The sequence below is a fragment of the Chiloscyllium punctatum genome, chromosome 8, assembly GCF_047496795.1.
Source record: "Chiloscyllium punctatum isolate Juve2018m chromosome 8, sChiPun1.3, whole genome shotgun sequence".
NCBI classification, from domain to species: Eukaryota; Metazoa; Chordata; class Chondrichthyes; order Orectolobiformes; family Hemiscylliidae; genus Chiloscyllium; species Chiloscyllium punctatum.
Window position 1 is genome coordinate 109,604,227 of NC_092746.1, and position 20,313 is coordinate 109,624,539.

Genomic DNA, 20,313 nt, shown 5'->3' on the forward strand with positions numbered 1-20,313 from the left:
TCGGGCAGGTATGTTTCAGTAGGAGGAGGCCATACGATGCCTTGAGGCACTATTCAGCAACTTCGTGAAAGCGTCTGGCACCTTGACCAAGACTCCTTGACTACTTGCTGCGTCAGAATAAATCTCCTTCTTTTCCCTGCCCCGACTTTTCTGCCAGTTTGCTTAAATATGGTTGCCCTGGCCTGCAGCCCTTCTGTTACCGGAGGTGGTGTTATATTGCTTGTTCTGGTTTGGAAATGGTCTTACTGGTGTATTTACTGAGCCACTGGTCAACTGCTGAGTGAGAAATGGGAGATCTCGCACTCTGACTTTCATTTATTCAGCTGGAATGGTTTGAGTCTATCCTTGCTTGGAGGGAGAAAGGAGATAGCAGGTTAAGGGGATATCGCCCTCCCTGATCTTTCTTTTAATGTAAGAGATTGATTGCTCTCATTGAAGACACATTTCTGAAAGGTTTAGATCCACGGAACTTGCCTTGTGGGCATGTTTCAATAGGGCAGTCTGTGTCAGGCTCATAAAATCTTTTTACAGCCAGTTGTTAAAAGCAAATGGGCAGACTAAATTGTGCTGCTTTGCAGTGGCTGTAAATATCTACTTAATAGCCATTTGCCTCAGAGGTGGGGGTTGTCTGAGTTGACTGGGGAACAATGCTAGTCCCAGTGATGGTGATTCTGTGGGAGCATCTGCAGTCTTAAAAAGAATTTATTAGCTATAACTGAAGGTTTCTCCATTCCTGCAGGAAACTGCTTCATGTTTATGGTGCTGTTGTTAATACTGGTTCACCTCCGAGCAGCAGTAAAGCTTTACAGTCCCCTGTCTGGCCAGTTTTTTTCTTGGTGTTCCTGGCCTTTGTGTTGCGTGGTTCGACGGAGCTTGGTATTGCAGTGTCTCCATCTGCCATGTCAGCTTCAAGCTGTAACTGGTGCGCAAGGTGCCGAAGGGGATGAACAACGTAGACCGAGCGAATGCTTCCTTGTGTGGGGCAGTCTAGAACGGGGGGGTCATAGGCCGAGGATAAGGGAGAGCAGATTATAGAGTCATAGAGATGTACAGCATGGAAACTGACCTGTCGGTCCAACCCGTCCTTGCTGACCAGATATCCCAACCCAATCTAGTCCCACCTGCCAGCACCCGGCCCATATCCCTCCAAACCCTTTCTATTCATATACCCATCCAGCTGCCTTTTAAATGTTGCAATTGTACCAGCCTCCACCACTTCCTCTGGCAGCTCATTCCATACACGTACCACCCTCTGAGTGAAAAAGTTGCCCCTTAGGTCTCTTTTATATCTTTCCCCTCTCACCCTAATCCTATGCCCTCTAGTTCTGGACTCCCCGACCCCAAGGAAAAGACTTTGTCTATTTATCCTATCCATGCCCCTCATAATTTTGTAAACTTCTATAAGGTCACCACTCAGCCTCCGATGCTCCAGGGAAAGCAGCCCCAGCCTGTTCAGCCTCTCCCTATAGCTCAAATCCTCCACCCCTGGCAACATCCTTGTAAATCTTTTCTGAACCTTTTCAAGTTTCAAAACATCTTTCCAATAGGAAGGAGACCAGAATTGCACGCAATATTCCAACAGTGGCCTAACCAATGTCCTGTACAGCCACAACATGACCTCCCAACTCCAGTACTCAATATGCTGACCAACAAAGGAAAACATACCAAACGCCTTCTTCACTATGGGTGGCACAGTGGTTAGCACTGCTGCCTCACAGCGCTAGAGATCCGGTTTCAATTCCCGTCTCTGGCGACTGACTGTGTGGAGTTAGCACATTCTCCCCGTGTCTGCATAGGTTTCCTCCGGGTGTTCCGGTTTCCTCCCACAGTCCAAAAATGTGCAGGTTAGGTGAATTGGCCATGCTAAATTTCCCATAGTGTTAGGTGAAGGGTGAAATGTAGGGGAATGGGTCTGGGTGGGTTGCGCTTCGGCGGGTCAGTGTGGACTTGTTCGGTCAAAGGGCCTGTTTCCACGCTGTAAATAATCTAATCTAATCTAATCTATCCTATCTACCTGCGACTCCACTTTCAAGGATCTATGAGCCTGCACTCCAAGGTCTCTTTGTTCAGCAATACCCTCGGACCTTACCATGCAGTGTATAAGTCCTGCTAAGATTCGCTTTCCAAAAAGCGGCACCTCACATTTATCTGAATTAAACTCCATCTGTCACTTCCCAGCCCATTGGCCCATCTGGTCCAGATCCTGTTGTAATCTGAGGTAACCCTCTTTGCTGTCCACTACACCAATTCTGGTGTCATCTGCAAACTTACTAACTATACCTCCTCTGTTCATATACATGACAAAAAGTAGAGGACCCAGCACCGATCCTTGTGGCACTCCACTGGTCACAGGCCTCCAGTCTGCAAAACAACCCGCCACCACCACCCTCTGTCTTCTACCTTTTGAGCCAGGTCTGTATCCGAATTGCTAGTTATCCCTGTATTCCATGAGATCTAACCTTGCTAATCAGTCTCCCATGGGGAACCTTGTCGAAAGCTTTGCTGATCTTTGAGGGGCCCTATTCTCTCCCTAGTTACCCTTTTGTCCTTAATGTATTTGTAAAAACCCTTTGGATTCTCCTTAATCCTATTTTCCAAAGCTGTCTGATGTCCCCGTTTTGCCCTCCTAATTTCCCTCTTAAGTATACTCCTACTGCCTTTATACTCTAAGGATTCACTTGATCTATCCTGTCTATACCTGATATAGGCTTCCTTCTTTTCCTTAACTAAACCCTCAATTTCTTTAGTCATCCAGCATTCCCTATACCTACCAGCCTTCCCTTTCACCATGACAGAATATACTTTCTCTGGATTCTCGTTAACTCATTTCTGAAGGCTTCCCATTTTCCAGCCATCCCTTTACCTGCAAACATGTGCCCCCAATCAGCTTTTGAAGGTTCTTATCTAATACCATCAAAATTGGCCTTTCTCCAATTTAGAACTTCAACTTTTAGATCTGGTCTATCCTTTTCCATCACTATTTTAAAACTGATAGAATTATGGTCGCTGGCCCCAAAGTGCTCCCCCACTGACACCTCAGTCACCTGCCCTGCCTTATTTCCCAAGAGTAGGTCAAGTTTTGCACCTTCTCTGGTAAGTACATGTACATACTGAATCAGAAAATTTTCTTGTACACACTTAACAAATTCCTCTCCATCTCAACCCTTAACACTATGGCAGTCCTAGTCTATGTTTGGAAAGTTAAAATCCCCTACCATAACCACCCTATTATTCTTACAGATAGCTGTAAGAATAGTTTGTTTCTCAATTTCCCTCTGACTATTAGGGGGTTTCTAGTACAATCCCAATAAGGTGATCATCCCTTTCTTATTTCTCAGTTCCACCCAAATAACTTCCCTGGATGTATTTCCGGGAATATCTTCCCTCAGTGCAGTTGTAATGCTGTCCCTTATCAAAAACGCCACTTCCCCTCCTCCCTTGCCTCCCTTTCTATTCTTCCTGTAGCGAAACTGCTTCTCTCAAAGGGTCATGAATCTTTTGAATTCACTGCCCCAGAGTGCAGTGGGTGCTGGAACATTGAGCATATGTCTAGAGGAGGTGGACAGATTTTTAATTAGTGATGGGTTATGGAGAGCAGGCAGAAAAGAGGAGTTGAGGCCGCAATGAGATCACCTGTTGCTGGATTGAATAATTGAGCAGACTCAAGCCCACTCCTGCTCCTAGTCCTAATGTTTTTTATTTTGTTATATCTGAAGCTGGAAGTAACTCCTGCACTTGCTGATCCAGTGTGGCTTCTTTTCTGGCAAAGCTGTAATTTTGAAACAAAAAAAAATCACCTCCCTGTTTCCAAATCTCTCTCTTGCCTCACACCTGTGTCCCTTCCAGCACTAGTCCCAAAAAATTCTCTCCTCCAAGTCCACGTCCTTTAGATCTCAGAGAGAAAAGGTCGTGTGGTAAATAGAACATAGAACATTACAGCGCAGTACAGGCCCTTCGGCCCTCGATGTTGCGCCGACCTGTCATACCAATCTGAAGCCCATCTAACCTACACTACTCCATGTATGTCCATATGCTTGTCCAATGACGACTTAAAGTTGGCGAATCTACAACCGTTGCAGGCAAAGCATTCCATACCCTTACTACTGTCTGAGTAAAGAAACTACCTCTGACATCTTTCCTATATCTATTACCCCTCAATTTAAAGCTATGCCCCCTCGTGCTCACCGTCACCATACTTGGAAAAAGGCTCTCCCCATCCACCCTATCTAACCCTCTGATTATCTTATGTGTCTCTATTAAGTCACCTCTCAACCTCCTCCTCTCTAACGAAAACAGCCTCAAGTCCCTCAGCCTTTCCTTGTAAGACATTCCTTCCATACCAGACAACATCCTAGTAAATCTCCTCTGCACCCTTTCCACATCCTTCTTATAATGCGGTGACCAAAACTGTACACAATACTCCAAGTGCGGCCGTACTAGAGTTTTGTACAGCTGTAGCATAACCTCATGGTTCCAGAACTCGATCTCTCTATTAATAAAAGCTAAAATACTGTATGCCTTCTTAACAACCCTGTCAACCTGGGTGGAAACTTTCAAGGATCTGTGTACCTGGACATTGAGATCTCTATGTTCATCTACACTACCAAGAATCTTACCATTAGCCCGGTACTTTGCTTTCCGGTTACTCCGACCAAAGTGAATCTCCTCACATTTGTTCGCTTTAAACTCCATTTGCCACCTCTCAGCCCAGCTCTGCAGCTTATGTATGTCTCTCTGCAACCTACAACATCCTTTGTCACTATCCACATCTCCACCGACCTTGGTGTCGTCTGCAAATTTACTAACCCACCCTTCTACACCCTCATCCAGGTCGTTTATAAAAATGACGAACAGCAGTGGACCCAACACTGATCCTTGCGGTCCATCACTGGTAACTGGACTCCAAGATGAACATTTCCCATCAACCACCACCCTCTGTCTTCTTTCAGCCATCCAATTACTGATCCAAACTGCTATATCTCCCACAATCCCATTCCTCCGCATTTAAATATAAGGTGGATAGCTGTAAACTACTGAAGGACATCAGTGGACCTGACTGGTCAGCTAGGCAGAGCAGTGGCAAATGGAATTCAACCTGGAAAAGTGTGCAGTAATGCACCTGGGGAGGCCTAATAAGGCAAGCAATTATAGCGTGAATGGGATACCCTGGGAAATTATGGAGATCATAACCTTGGTGTGCATATCAGAACAGTGAAGATAGGGCAGGAAGAATAAGATGGTTGAGAAGACCTATACAACACAAAAACAGAAATTGCCGGAAAAACTCAGCAGGTCTGATAGCAACTGTGGAGAGAAATCGAAGTTAACTATTCAGGTCCAGTGTCCCCTCCTTAAAACTGATGGTAGCTAGGAAAAATGTTGTTTTTTATGCAGAAGTGTACGGAGAGGGTAAGGTGTAAATGATAGTTAGGGTTAGTGCCCAAAGAGAGAGAACAAACTAGCAGGAAACTTGCCACCAGGATATATGAACAGCAACTGGCCACCAAGACACAATCCACTGTCACTAGTTTCCATACATACAGACAAAGAAGGACACCACTTTGACTGGGACAACGCACACATCCTTGGGCAGGTGAAGCAAAGACATGCACGAGAATTCTTGGAGGCACGGCATTCTAACCAGAACTCCATTAATAAACACATCAATTTAGAGTCAAGAGCGTGGTGTTGGAAAAGCACAGCAGGTCAAGCAGCATCCGAGGAGGAGGAAAATTGACGTTTCGGGCAAAAGCCCTTCATGTCAATTTAGACCCTATCGATCTTCCCTTGAAAAGAGAAAAACACAAATGACATCACCCACCTTAAGAAACTAAGACCTATAAATAGAGAGGCAGTGCATACTATCAGCGCTTTACCAGAGACTCTCACTGATGATATGACCTAGTCATGGTGACGAAACGTCTGAAAACAAACCTTCCAGCTCAGCGAGCTAACTTACATACTTATCATTAACCTGAGCTACACATCTTCTCAAAAATTGCTAAGGGACAGAACAGTTGGAAAGACATGAGTAGTTAATGATTAACCTGGGAATGAAGAGATCCTAATGTGAACTAGTTGTGGCTAATAATGTGATATGTAATTGTATGTAATGGCAAGGCCTAATGTGTGCGGCTTGGGAAAAGGTGTCTCGAGTCCTAATATTGTTGAATGTAATACTGAGTCCAGAAGGCTGCAGGGTCTCCAAGTGGAATATAAGGTGCTATTCTTCCAGCTTGCACCAAGCTTCACTGGAGCACCGGAGTAAGCCTGAGATCAGAGATGTTGGCCAGGGAACCAACGTCTGGGGTGGGGTGTTAAGGTCGCAAGTGACTGGGAGTTCAGGGTCTTTATTGCAGACTGAATGTAGGTGTTCTGCAAAGCAGTCACCCAGTTTATGCTTTGACTCCCAGTGTAGAGGAAACCATATTGTGAGCAGTGAGTGCAACAGATTGAGTGAACTGCAAGTGAAATGCTGTTTCACCTGGAAGGTAAGTTTGGGGCTTTAAGTGTTAAAGAGGGAGGAAGTGAATGGATAAGTGTTCCACCTCCTGTAGTTACAATATAGGAGACTTGTCTTTATTAGCAGAGGCATAGCATACAAGAGGAAGGAGGTTATTCTGGAACTGTACAAAACACTGGTTAGACCACAACTGGTGCGCAAAGGTTGTAACCAGGATGGATAGGAACAAACTTGGTTAAAGACTTAATTCCCGTTCCCATTCTCTTTCTGACATGACCATCCTTGGCCTTCTCCATTGCCACAACGAACCACACTGCAAATTGGAGGAATAGTTCCTCATCTTCCACCGGACAGCCGACAACCCGGAGAGCTCAACATTGAGTTCTCCAATTTCAAATAAGCTCTCTTCCCATCCCCCAACTCCCTTCCAAGCCCCTCCACCTTCCTTTACCCCTCCCTGCCACCTACCAGATTAATTCCTCCCATTGACAAACTAGGTCGTACCCTCTGCCTGTCTCTTCACCTATCACCACTTCACCCTGGCCTTGCTACCTCCTTTATCTGCATCTCCCCTCACACCCGCCCTCAATCCTGAAGAAGGGTTACAGCCGAGACAATAACTTCTCCACCTCTTGATGCTACTTGGCTTGCTGTGTGTTCTTCCAGCCTCTTGCCTGTCTCTGATGGATAGGAACGCATTTTTTGTGTTGGTAGAGGGACATAGATGTAAGGTAAGAAGAGAATACACTTCACTGGAGTTCATGGGAACGGGAGATGCTGGAGAGTCAGAGTGGATAAAGAGTCGAGCTTGAAGAGCACAGCAGGTCAAGCAGCATCGGAGGAGACGGGAAGTCGATGTTGAAACCTTTCATCGCTCCCCTTCTTCTTTGACACTGCTTGACCCGCTGTGCTTGTGGAGAGAGTCAGAAGCTCACTGTCTGAAAGGGTGGTTGAGTGAGACGTTTCTGTAACAATTAAGTTGCATTTAGCGAGTCCCTTGCCCAGCCATAGCCCCCAGAGCTATGTATAGAAAAGTGAAAGCTAAACAGCTATGTATAGAAAAGTGAAAAGTGAAAGCTATACACCAGTGTAGTCAGTTCTTTGATTGGTGAGGGACTGATGATGAGCCTTCTCTCCTGTAAACATGTATTACTAAGGAGCTATATGTTTACATTAAACACAGATCTTGAGACTAATGGGATTAGGGTAGTCCCATCAGCATTTTCACAAAGCTCAATGCTTAAAGCCTCAGATCCATACCTTAATAGGCCGCCTTTGAACTTTATAATTACCAACTGAATAAGTATTAAACACCTGCCAGCTAGATTGATCCAAATGGTAATTGCTTCTCCCAAAGTCCTACAGAATAAACATTAAATCTATGCGTTCCTTTAATCAGTGACATAATTTTTAAAATATGCTAAAATGTAATTTTCCTACAAAAATGTTTTCTTTAAAAATAAGAGCCCAGGAATTTTCTCTGTATCCTTTCATAGGGTATGGGTTTTGCGAATAAAGCCAGCACTTTGTTTTTGTAAATCCCTAATTACCCTGGAATTGAGGCCATGTCCAGAAGGCAGTTAAGAGTCAGCAGTATTGCTCAGGGTCTGGAGTCACATGTAGGCCAGAATAGCTAAGGATGGCAGGTGCCCTTCCTGAAAGGGCATTAGCGAATCTGCTGGGTATTTACAGTGGTTGTGCTATGGTACCATTATAGCGGGAAATCTGTTCAATTCCAGATGTATTAATCTGAATTTAAATTTCACCTGCTGTGGTGGGATTGGAATGAGCGACTGGCTTAAGGGCTGTGAGGATAAGGTGGGGTCATGTGATGTGGCAAGAGACTGGTGTGGAATGCAAACATCAATACTGTAAACTTGTTGGGTTTTAAATATCAGTATTATCAACTAGTTAATTCTTGTTGGACCGAAGGTCCTGTTTCCTCACTAGGGAGTCTATGAAAGTTAGGAACTAATTCTGTGTCGAAAGTATGAAGCTGCTATTTTGTTATCAGGTGCTGACTGGCCAGACCACGTGTATATTTCAAAGATTTGCACTGTCTTTCTTTATAGAATAACTGCAATTACTCCTGAAAGGCTAACATACTGTTTTTCAACCTTCCCACAACATGACCCATTCAAAATAAAAAAACCCGAAACATTTCTAATTTCTTCCAGACATTTCTCTAAACCTCTGCCCAATCCCTCTGGGTTTAGGTGCAAAGTTACAAGGTAAGGCCTGTAGCCTAAGATCTTTTTCACTGGAGCGTCAGAGGCTAAGGGGTGACCTTATAGATGTTTTTTAAAAAAGCATGGCGTATAGATAAGGTGAATGGCAAAGGACTTGTCCCCAGGATAGGTGAGTTCAAAACTAGAGGGCATAGGTTCAAAGTGACAGGGGAAAGATTTTAAAAAGACCTGAGGGGCAACTTTTTCACGCAGAGGGTGGTGCATGTATGGAATGAGCTACCAGAGGAAGTGATGGAGGCTGGTACAGTTACAACATTTAAAAATACATTTGGACAGACACATAAATTGGAAGGGTTTAGAGGGATATAGGCCAAATACAGGCATGTGGGGCTAGTTTAGTTTGGGGAAACTTTGTTGTCATGGATGAGTTAGACTGAGAGGTCTGTTTGTCGATATAATGAAGGAAAACGCTCTGTCCATAAGTGTCTTAATTTTCTGTCTCGATATAAATTTTAGAATTGGGGGGGGGGGGGCGATGCTGAATACAGGGCACAGTTGTAGTGTCCCTCCAAAAAAAAAAATTCTACCTGTTACTAGGTTCCAATTTTGAGACCACCTTGTGGAAAAGCAAGGTACAAGTGATAAGTTTTCTTAATGTCAGTGGCAGAAAGGTTTAAACTCTGTTTTGTTTTGACAGGAGAAGTACAACTGTGCTTTGAGTCGAAGCAGCATCAAAATAGTGACGCCAGACTGGGTGGAGGACAGTGTCGTGGCAAAATCCAGGAAGGATGAGTGCACGTATCACCCTCGCCTTGTCATTCTGGAGGAGGAGGAAGAGGAGGAGCTGGCCGGAAATGACGAGGAGCCTGAGATGGACGACAAGTGTTCGGCCAAGAGCAGCGCTGGGTCATCGCGGGCAGGCTCTCCGCTCAGCGTGCCGGGCTCGCCCCCCAGGCGGGGGGGTGAGAAGGCCCAGAAGGCCACCAGCGAGATCATGTTCGACGACTCCTCGGACTCCTCACCCGAGAAGCAGGAGAGGAACCTGAACTGGACCCCGGCGGAAATCCCGCCTCCCAGCGCCGCGAAGCGCCGGCTGGCTCACGGGAAGGAGTCCGCCCTCATTAACCTGTGCGCCAACGTCCCGCCTGTGCCCAGCTCCGTCTCTCACCCTGAGGCCAGGGTTGGCTTGGTGACGCCTGGCCAGGGGGCTCCGGGCCCTGAGATGGCGACTGCCTGGAGCCCCGCTGTCAGGACTCTGCGAAATATAACGAATAACGCTGACATTCAGCAGATCTCCAGACCGTCGAATGTAGCGCAGGTTAGTGGCTTGTCATTCCTGCTGGGGCGCGCAGAATCTCCTGAAGTGGAGCAGGTGGGGTTAACGTGGAGCGCGGCCTTTCTGTTTAAATGTATAACGACAGGGCGGCAGCACTATAGAGTCGCAGACTGTGCAGGTTAGCTGGTCGACCAGTCTGATCTGCCTTCGTATCATCTGTGACACGGTACCCTCATCTCACCCCACTCAGGATTTTAGCAATCTGAAACGATAATCCACCTTGCTCTGTCTATGCTGCCTGATCCACCTCTGAATGTAAGAAGTCGGAGCAGGAGTAGACAGGTCAGCCCCTCGCGTCTGCTCCCCTAATCAGTATGTTTGTGACTGATCTTCTCTCGGCCTCAACTCCACTTCCTGTCCCTCCCCCATTTGCTAATCAAAAATCTGTCTGTCTCCTCATTATTCACTGTCCCAGCATCCACCTCATTCTGGCGTAGTGCATTCCACAGATTTGTGACCCTGTGAGAGAAGTAATTTCTTATCTCTGTTCTAAACCTGCTAGCCCTTGGCCTAAAACTATGGCCTCTCATCTTAGATTGTGCCTCAGAGAGAACCATTATCTCTAGACCTACATTTTTGATCCCCACAGCATGTTATGCACCTCAGTTAGATCTCCTCCTGTATAGACCTAAATTGCTTCATCGCTCTCAATCTTTCGAGCTTTTTCTGTTTTTACCTTAAGCGGTTATAGGGTTTGCTTCAAAGAGACCTTGGAGTGCAGTTTCATAGCTCCTTGAAAGTAGAGTCAGAGGTAAATGGGATAGTGAAGAATTCATTATGTTCATTAGTCACTGCATTGAGTAGGAGTTGGGAGGTCATGTTCAGGCCGTAAAGGACATTGGTTAGGGCAATTTTGGAATATTGCGTTCAGTTCTGGCCTCCCTACTATAGGAGGGATGTTGTGAAACTTGAAAGCGTTTAGGAAAGCTTTACAAGGGTGCTGCTTGGGTTGTTTCTCGGATTCGGCTGGGGTTGTTTTCTCTGGAGTGTCGGAGGCTGAGCGGTGGTTTATATAAACCTTACAGAGGTTTATAAAATCACGAGGGGCATGGATACAGTGAACAAACAAGGGCTTTTCCCTGCAGTAGGGAGTTCAAACTAGAGGGCATAGGTTTAAGGTGAGAAGGGAAAGATTTAAAAAGGGACCTAAGGGGCACCTTTTTCATGCAGAGGGTGGTGGGTGTATAGAATGAGCTGCCAGGGGAAGTGGTGGAGGTTGGTACAATTACAGCATTTTAAAAGGCATCTGGATGGGGATATGAAAAGGAAGGGTATAGAGGGATATGGGCCAAATGCTGGCAAATGGGGCTAGAGTAATTTAGGATCATAGAATCCTTCCAGCATGGAAACAGGCCCTTTGGCCCAACAAGTCCACACTGACCATCCCACCCGAATCCTTTTCCTACATTTACCCCTGGCCAATGCACCTAACTTACACATTCCTGAACAGTAGGCAATTTACCATGGCCAATTCACTTGCCCATCTTTGTATTGGGCCAGGATACTTGGTCAGCGTGGATAAGTTGCTCTGAAAGGGATGTTTCCATGTTGTACAGCTCTGAATCTAAAGTTCTGCATTTCTGCTCTTGCTGCAAGATGACCTCAAATGTCTGTGTGGTCCAGTTAAATTGAAGCTTCTGTTTCTCTCTATTCCCCTAACCAGTGTGGGGATAGGTCTGCTCTTTAGAATTGCGAGCCACCATTAGATCCCTCTCCTGGGTAATTCTGGGAATGGTACAATGTTCCTAACCATCTTAATGACATTGACCCAGCTACCGTCTTGGTCAGCACAGCATCTTCTGAAAGCAGAAGATACTGTGGATGCTGGCAGTCTGCTGAAAAACAAGCAGTTCAAGTTGAAATAAAGAAGGAAATTGCTAGAGAAACTCAGCTGGTCTGCCCTATATGTGGGGAAAAAAATAGACTTGACTCGACAGAAGAGTCATCCTGGATTCAATATTTCTCTTTATCCACAGATGCTTGCTGAGCTTCTACTGCACTTTGCTCTGACTTCAACATTGCATCTCTCCTCTTGCTCTTACACCCTTCCTGAGAGGCCCAGATTAAAGATGTGCTTGAGATTAAAGTTTGTTGCTAGCATGCAGTGCTTCAAGCAGAGACACGGTTTGGTAAAAGGGAGAATATTGTAACTTGTTCAGAAACCAGGCAAAACCAGACTGCAGGTAGAGTCATATAGAGTCATAGAGATGTACAGCATGGAAACAGACCCTTCGGTCCAACCTGTCCATGTCGACCAGATATCCCAACCCAATCTAGTCCCACCTGCCAGCACCCGGCCCATATCCCTCCAAACCCTTCCTATTCATATACCCATCCAAATGCCTCTTAAGTGTTGCAATTGTACCAGCCTCCACCACATCCTCTGGCAGCTCATTCCATACACACACCACTCTCCACGTGAAAAACTTGCACCTTGGGTTCTTTTTAAGTCTTTCCCCTCTCGCCCTAAATCTATGCCCTCTAGTTCTGGCCGCCCCACCCCAGGGAAAAGACCTTGTCTATTTATCCTATCCATTCAATCATTATTTTGTAAACCTCTATAAGCTCACCCCCTCAGCCTCCGACGCTCCAGGGAAAACAGCCCCAGCCAGTTCAGCCTCTTCCTGTAGCTCAGTCTAGATTAGAGTGGTGTTGGAAAAGTACAGCAGGTCAGGCAGCATCAGAGGAGCAGGAAAACTGACGTATCGGGCAAAAGCCCTTCATCCGGAATAAAGGCAAGGAGCCTTCGGGGTGGAGAGATAAATGGGAGGGGGGGGGGGGTGGGGCTGGGGCTGGGGGGAAGGTAGCCAAGAGTACAATAGGTGAATGGGGGAGGGATGAAGGTGATAGATCAGAGAGGAGGGTGGAGCGGATAAGTGGGAAGGGAGATTGGCAGGTAGGACAGGTCATGGGGACAATGCTGAGCTTTCCAGCACCACTCTAATCTTGTTCAGAAACCAGTCTGTTGCTGTGAATGGGGGAGCTGTGGAAGGAGAGGAGTAGTTGATGGGTAGAATGGTCACTCCTTTCTGTATTTATCAGGTCAGTCAATCAGAACTACCAGGTTAAAATGGCCATTGGAATAAAACGGATCCTTAGCTTGGTAACAATGGATTCTGCTGGGGGGACTATGTTTGTTAATGACACATGCTGTCATTGATTCGTAAATCGTAGCGGCAAGTTCATGGGGTTGAGGAACATGCTATGAAGTGTGAATCTCCAGAGTTTGCTGGTTGGTTTACTGTTCCCTGCTGTTCGCTTCTCACAAATGGCACTTCATCCTGAACCATTCATTATTGTTAAAGCCGTGTTGGATTTGCAAGTGAATCCGTCTTTAATCTTGCACGTCCCTAACTCTAATCAAACTGGCTATAAAACCGGAAGCAATAGGAGTAGGCCGTTGAGCCTGGTCTGCCATTCAATAGGATCGTGGCTCATCTAACATTCCTCAATCCACTTTCCGACCTTTCCCTGTAACCCTCGAGTCCCAACTGATCAAGGATCTATCTCAGCCTTAAATATACACAAGGGCTCTGCCCCTACAAAGGCTCTCAACTCTGAGGAACTTCTTCCTTCTACTTAGTCTAAAATTAGTGCCTTCCTACTCAAGACCCTTTAGATCTGGGCATCCTTTCAACATTTATCCTGTCAAGAATCCAATATGTTTGAATGAAGTCACCTCTTATCCTTCTACATTCCAGTGAGTAGAGTCCCGTGTTTAGCTTTTGCTCATAGGACAATCCTTCCATTCGGGGATCAACATAGTGAACTGTCTTTGAATTGCCTCCAGTGAAATGACATTTTTCCCTTAAAGAAGGGGACCAGACTGTTCGCAGTATTACAGATGTGGTCTCACCTTATACAATTGCAGTAAGGTTTCCTCACTCATGTATTCAACCCTTTGAAATAAGAGTTAACATTCCACTAGCCTTCCTGATGACCTGCTGTACATGAGTGTGCTAGCTTTCTGTGCACAAGTACCCCTGTGTCCCTTGTTGCAGATTGTTGCAGTTTTTCTCTATTTAAATAGCACTCTGATCTTCTGTTCTCCCTTCCAAAACAAACAACTTTGTGTTTTCCTGTATTATACTCCATTTACTAACTTCTTGCCCACTTACTCCCCGTGTCAGTGGAGTTTGCACATTCTCCCCGTGTCTGCGTGGGTTTCCTCCAGGTGCTCCGGTTTCCTCCCACAGTCCAAAAATGTGCAGATTAGGTGAATTGACCATGTTCAGTTGCCTGTAGTGTTAGGTGAAGGGGTAAATGTAGGGGAATGGATCTGGGCAGGTTGCTCTTCGGTGGGTCGGTGTGGACTTGTTGAGCTGAAGGGCTTGTTTCCGCACTGTAATTAAACTAAAACACCCTGTGTGATTTAGGAACACTGCTGATAGCAATACAGTGGGCGGCACGGTGGCACAGTGGTTAGCACTGCTGCCTCACAGCGCCAGAGACCTCACTGCTGCCTCAGGCGACTGTGCAAACTCCGGGTTTCCTCCGGGTGCCCCGGTTTCCTCCCACAGTCCAAAAATGTGCAGGTCAGGTGAATTGGCCATGTTCAATTGCCCATAGTGTTAGGTGAAGGGATAAATGTAGGGGAATGGGTCTGGGTGGGTTGGGTTTCGGCGGGTTGGTGTGGACTTGTTGGGCCGAAGGGCCTGTTTCCACACTGTAAGTAAGTAATCTAATCTTACTTGACCTATTGATATCTCTCCAAACTAAAAACCGAAAGAACAGCAAGTGCTGTCAATCAGAAACAAAAAGTTCAGCAGGTTTTGAGAAAGGGTCACTCAATCTGAAACGTTAACTCTAACTTCTCTCCACAGATGCTGCCAGACCTGTTGAGCTTTGAGTAGTTTCTAGTTTTGTGTCTGTCAAAACTGTTTATTTGTCTCCCCCTAGCAACCTACTATTGCACCTATTTTTGTGTCGTCAGCGAGTTTGGCTACAGTGCATTCGCTTCCTTCCTCCAAATCATTTATATATCTGGCAAACAGTTGTGTTTGCAACACTGAGCCCTGTGGAACCCTGCTGGTCACAGCTCAACTAGGCTCTCTGTCACTGCTCATTTTAAAATATGCCCTTAAACAATGTAGACAATAAAGCTGTTCCCATTTGCTGATGGCTCGTGGACTGGGAAAAGCAGGTTTAAGATTTCGGGCAAAGGTGTGAGGTGGAAGTCGTTTTGTGCAGTGGGCGGTAATGTCCCGAAATTTGCTGGTGAGTGTGCAAATAATTGATTGGTTCCTGAGAGAAGTAAGCACGTAAGTCTAGGACGATGGAGCTGAGCAATGGGATTGTCTGGATAGCTCTGCAGAGCTCAGCGTGGATTTGAGGGGTCGAATGGCCCCCAGTGTCATAATTGCTTCTCTTTACCATGTTTTTCATCATCTGGCCGAATATCATTTTGTGATTTAGCATCCAGGTTTACTTGATAACCCTTTGTTAAACCACCGAGGGACATTTTAACTACATAGTCGGCGCTGTGGAAATGCAAGGTGTTGGACTCTGACGATGAGTTAATTATTTATGCAATGCCCCAGCAATTGAACAGTTTAACTGTGGAGCTCATTCCTTCCAAGTGGTAAATTGCTTTTATTCTTACAAAGTCAAATTTGCACTTTTTCACCTGATCTTCCCTCTCAATCCAGTCAGTTTCTTTGTGCCTGATTTGACTGTAATTCATCTGCCTTCTTAGTCATTCCCCTGTATTCTTTCTTGATTCTCATTTCTCTTTGATGTGCGAGCGCTGCTGTTGGTCCTGTCATTCACTAGTCTCCTTGTTGACCTGTTGTCTTCACACTCATTATCGCCTCTGACAGCAATCATTTAAACGATAAAACAGCTTTTTCAGCTGAAAGGTGAGGGAGCATCCTGACAAATTAGGCTAATAGCGAAATGGCCTGTTCCATCAGGAACCAAATTTTTCATCATCTTGTGGTATTGAAGTAAATGGTTTCAGGTGTGGCAGGGTAACTGAGTCTCAGCTTTTGCAGTGACAGTGAATGTCCTCACGGGTCAGTGACTCAATCCAACACCCCAAATCCTGGGACATTTGAGTATGTGTAATAATTATTGTTCCAGTGTGGCTTGTATTACTGTTTCTCAGGCTCTCTGATAATGTTATGGTCAGCCACACCAACTGGTACCTGGCTCGTGGCCGGGCAAGAAGAACTGAAGAGGGGTGGGAGTCACAGACAAAGGAGGAAGACATTGCTGTGACTATTTCCTGAGCCTTTTGTGTATTTGACCCCTTTGAATAACGTAGAAACGGCAACAGAGAAACAAACTGTTCAGCCAATCACTGAAACCCTTAGTAAACCTAAAGCGAGGTGCCTCATACATTAGCACTGCTGCTTCTCAGTGCCAAGGTCCTGGGTTTGATTCCCGTCTCGGGCGACTGTCTGTGTGGAGTTTGCACATTTTCCCCGTGTCTGTGTGGGTTTCCTCCCACAGTCCAGAGGGATGCAGATTGCTCTGTCCTGTGCCGGCTAGGTGGGTTAACAACGATAAATGTGGGATTACAGGGATAGGGTGAGATGCTGTTCGGCAGGTTGCTGCAATTCTGATGGGCCAAATGGCCTGTGTCTGCACTCTGGGTTTCTATGATTCTAAGGGTCATTGGGCAATGCCATGTTTAAAACAATGAGAGAGATTTAAAACATTTCTTTATTGAAGGGTAACGAGCCTTTGGAACACCGTTCCCCAGACAATGGTGAAAACCATGAAGTGTAGCCGTTGAATAAGGAGCAGGTTAATGTCCCCTAATTCACTGTTAGTACACTTGTGCTAGTATTTAACGTCCACACATAGTAATCCTAATCCCATGTATCTGTTCCTCGAAGGTCTTTTGGCTTTATCCCTGCACTATTTATTGAGTAGATTAGATTCCCTACAGTGTAGAAACAGGCTCTTCGGCCCAACCAGGCCACATCGACCATCTGAAGAGTAACCCACCCAGACCCATTTCCCTCTGATTAATGCACCTAACACTAGCTTGGCCAATTCACCTAACCTGCACACTGTGGGAGAAAGCCCATGCAGACACTGGGAGAATGTGCAAGCTCCACACAGACAGTGACCTGAGGCTGGAATCGAACCTGGGACCCTGGTGCTGTGAGGCAGTAGTGCTAACCACTGAACCACCGTATTCATTTATGTTTCTGCAGTCCCTGTTTTCGTCATTAAGTCCTGTATGTGCCCCAGTGCACCAACAGCCCCCTCTTTGGGGAAACAAAATAGCTTCATCTACTCTGTTCACTTTAGTTTTCGATCTGTATTCCTTTATGATCTTTCAGTCACTGAAAGCAGTGTTCCAGCTTTCCAACTAGTCATTATACAACATTTCTTTATCAAATCACCCAGCAACCTCGTCGGTATTCATAAAACTAGCCACAGTCTACCTTTCACTTCTGTATTTTCTGAATCAGCAGCACCCGATTTAGTCATGTCCATGTTTCCTCAACATATTCCACATATCGCGCAGGCTGAAAGTGTAGCATTGTTACGGTTTATATGGATCAAGCATCTCCTAGAGTCATACAGCATGGAAACAGACCCTTCAGTCCAACTCATCCGTGCCTGTCATGTTTCCCAAATTTAAACTAGTCCCACCTACCTACACGTGACCCATATCCTTCAAAAGCTTTCCTATTCATATCCAAATGTCTTTTAAATGTTGTGACTATATCTACACCTACCCCTCTGGCAGTTCTTTCCACATATGGATCACCCTCTGCTTGTAAAAGATCCCCCTCATGTCTTTTTTAAAAATCTTTCTCCTCTCACCTGAAACACATGCCTTCTAGTTTTGAAGACCCCCACTCTGGGCAAAGACAATTGCTATTCACTTTATCAGTGCCCCTCATGATTTTATAAACCTCTAGCATAAGGTTACCCTTCAACCTCTTATGCTCCAGTGAAAACAGTCCTAGCCTCTCCCTATAACTCAAATCCTCCATGCCTGGCAACATTCAGGTAAATCTTTCCTGTGCCCTCTCCAGTTTAATAATTGCCTCCCTAGGGCTACCTTTCATAGTAGCTCTTGTCATGAAGTGTGTATGCACGTTCATATTAATGTACTCTGCAGCTTGTGCACTTGAGCTTCTTCATTATGTATCTTGCCATACCTTTTGCCCTTTCAAAGTGAATTCCACCTGTAAGTTTTTTTTTGTTCGTCCATTTCACCTTGTGATACTTTTCTTCGACCTTCTGAGTTCTTAACTGTGCTTAATAATGTTCATCAGTTTGAGTAAAGCTTCCCATATCCAAATCTAAATTCTTCTGTAATGTTGTTGTTTGGACCATAATAGGGGTGAGCCTTTCTGAGCTGGGTCAGAGAGAGGTAGGCCGTACTGGGTTCCATCTCTATCTTGTACTGCGTGTATGGACTTCAATCTGAGGAAGGCAAAATCATCCAAGTTACTGTTGAGTGTGTGTTGCTGGGAAAACACAGCAGGTCAGGCCACATCCAAGGAGCAGAAAAATTGCCGTTTTGGGCCGGAGCCCTCCCGAAACATCGATTTTCCTGCTCCTCTGACACTGCCCGACCTGCTGTGCTTTTCCAGCAGTGCATTCTCAACTCTGATCTCCAGCATCTGCAGACCTCGCTGTCTCCTCATCCAAGTTACTGTCCAGACATTCCACTCTGTCTCTGCAATCTCTAACCTTATTCATGAAATCATTGCCAGAACTTCACTATCTCTGACCTTAATTCCATCAGTAACCCATCTGGACCGGAGGAATGCCTCCTATTTCAGTTCTCCTGCGTATAGTACCTTTCAGATTCACCTTGTTTCTTTGCTGTATTAAGTCCAATGCCTTTAGCCACCTTTATCAGTTCCATTTTATGTCTATAGTTATACTTCATGGGTTCTAGCCAATGATGCTATACTTCTCTTCCTGCTGGAAATGTTTCTGTTTCAGAACAAAAACACAAATTACTGGGGAAACTCAGTGGGTCTGGTAGCATCTGTGCAGAGAAAACACTTGATGTTTGGGGTCCGGCGACTTTTTCGGAAGGGTTCAGCTCTGTAGAAAGGTCAGTGGATCTGAAATGTTAATTCTGAATTCTCTCCCCAGATCCTGCTTGACCTACTGAGCTTTTCCCAACAATTTTTGTTTTGTTGCTGATTTCCAGCTTCCGCAGTTCTGTTTTTGTAGAGTGGCTGTTCTGGACCTGAACTTCCTGTTTGGTCTCCCATTGCTTGTTGAGATTAGATTCCTACAGTATGGAAACACGCCCTTCGGCCTAACAAGTCCACCCCGACCCTCTGAAGAGTAACCCATCCAGAACCGTTCCCCAACCCTATATTTACCCCTGATTAATGCACCTAACACTATGGGCAGTTTAGCATAGCCAGTTCACCTGACCTGCACATCTTTGGATTGTGGGAAGAAACCGGAGCTCCCAGAGGAAACCCACGCAGACAGATGCCCGAGGTGGGACTCTAATCTGGGTCCCTGGCGCTGTGAGGCAGCAGTGCTAACCACTGTGCTGCCTCCTAACCAGACTCTCCACCAGGCAGAAGGAGGTCATTTGGCCTGTTGAATCTTTGATTCCAATCTACTGTGACGCTGTTTTGAACTTGCCTTGCTTGTGTATTCTTATATTTGATTGTTCCTTCTTTTCTGTAACTATATGACAACTGTTCCCTTCAAATCCCCCCATGCTCCAGTTCATTCTTCAGATCCAGCACAACTTCCTTCCAGGTTGGAGTTTGAATGTCCCAATCGTGAAAGTACTCTTGAGTGTTTTTCAGGAATTCCTTACCTCCTTCACGCACTAAGTTTCCGATTATGTGAAAATCATCAAAGCTCTGTTCCCTCCCTACCCCTATCAGCGTTCCGGAGAAAGTATTCCCTCTGCGACTCCCTCGTCAGATCCACCTGGAGGAAACCCACAGATACAGAATGTGAAAACTCCACACACGACAGGGTGGATTTGAACCCGGGTCCCTGGCACTGTGAGGCAGCAGTGCTAACCACTGAGCCACCGTGGTATTTTGTCACTAAATTTTAACCATGAAGTTTCTGTCTTTGATTACTCGTTTGCTTCATTCTAGTGTTCTCTCAATGTCTTGAACTAGCATTATTATCCAAATGCTCTCCTTTCTGAATAATTTATATGGGCATGCTAAATTCCCAGTCCCCTCCTTTTTGAGATAAGTAACTTCGTTAATTCTGCTGTCTCAGTCTCGTGTGACTACTTGCACCTCCGCATTTACTGCTGTGAACTCTCAACCCACTGTAGTCTGCCTCTCTCGATCCTCCATTTCAGTCTGTATTATTTCTGAGCTGCTCTTAATTCAAATGCTGCATTCCTGTGC

At 45.6% G+C, this 20,313-nt stretch overlaps 1 protein-coding gene across 1 annotated transcript in view; it reads left to right on the forward strand.

The window, feature by feature from the left end:
- The window catches only part of paxip1 (PAX interacting (with transcription-activation domain) protein 1), a 119,094-nt gene that overhangs the window by 29,296 nt on the left and 69,485 nt on the right, over positions 1 to 20,313 (forward strand). The window contains exon 6 of the mRNA XM_072576229.1: positions 9,350 to 9,970. Within this exon, the coding sequence (XP_072432330.1) occupies positions 9,350 to 9,970 (621 nt within the window). The remainder of the gene's footprint in view (positions 1 to 9,349; positions 9,971 to 20,313) is intronic.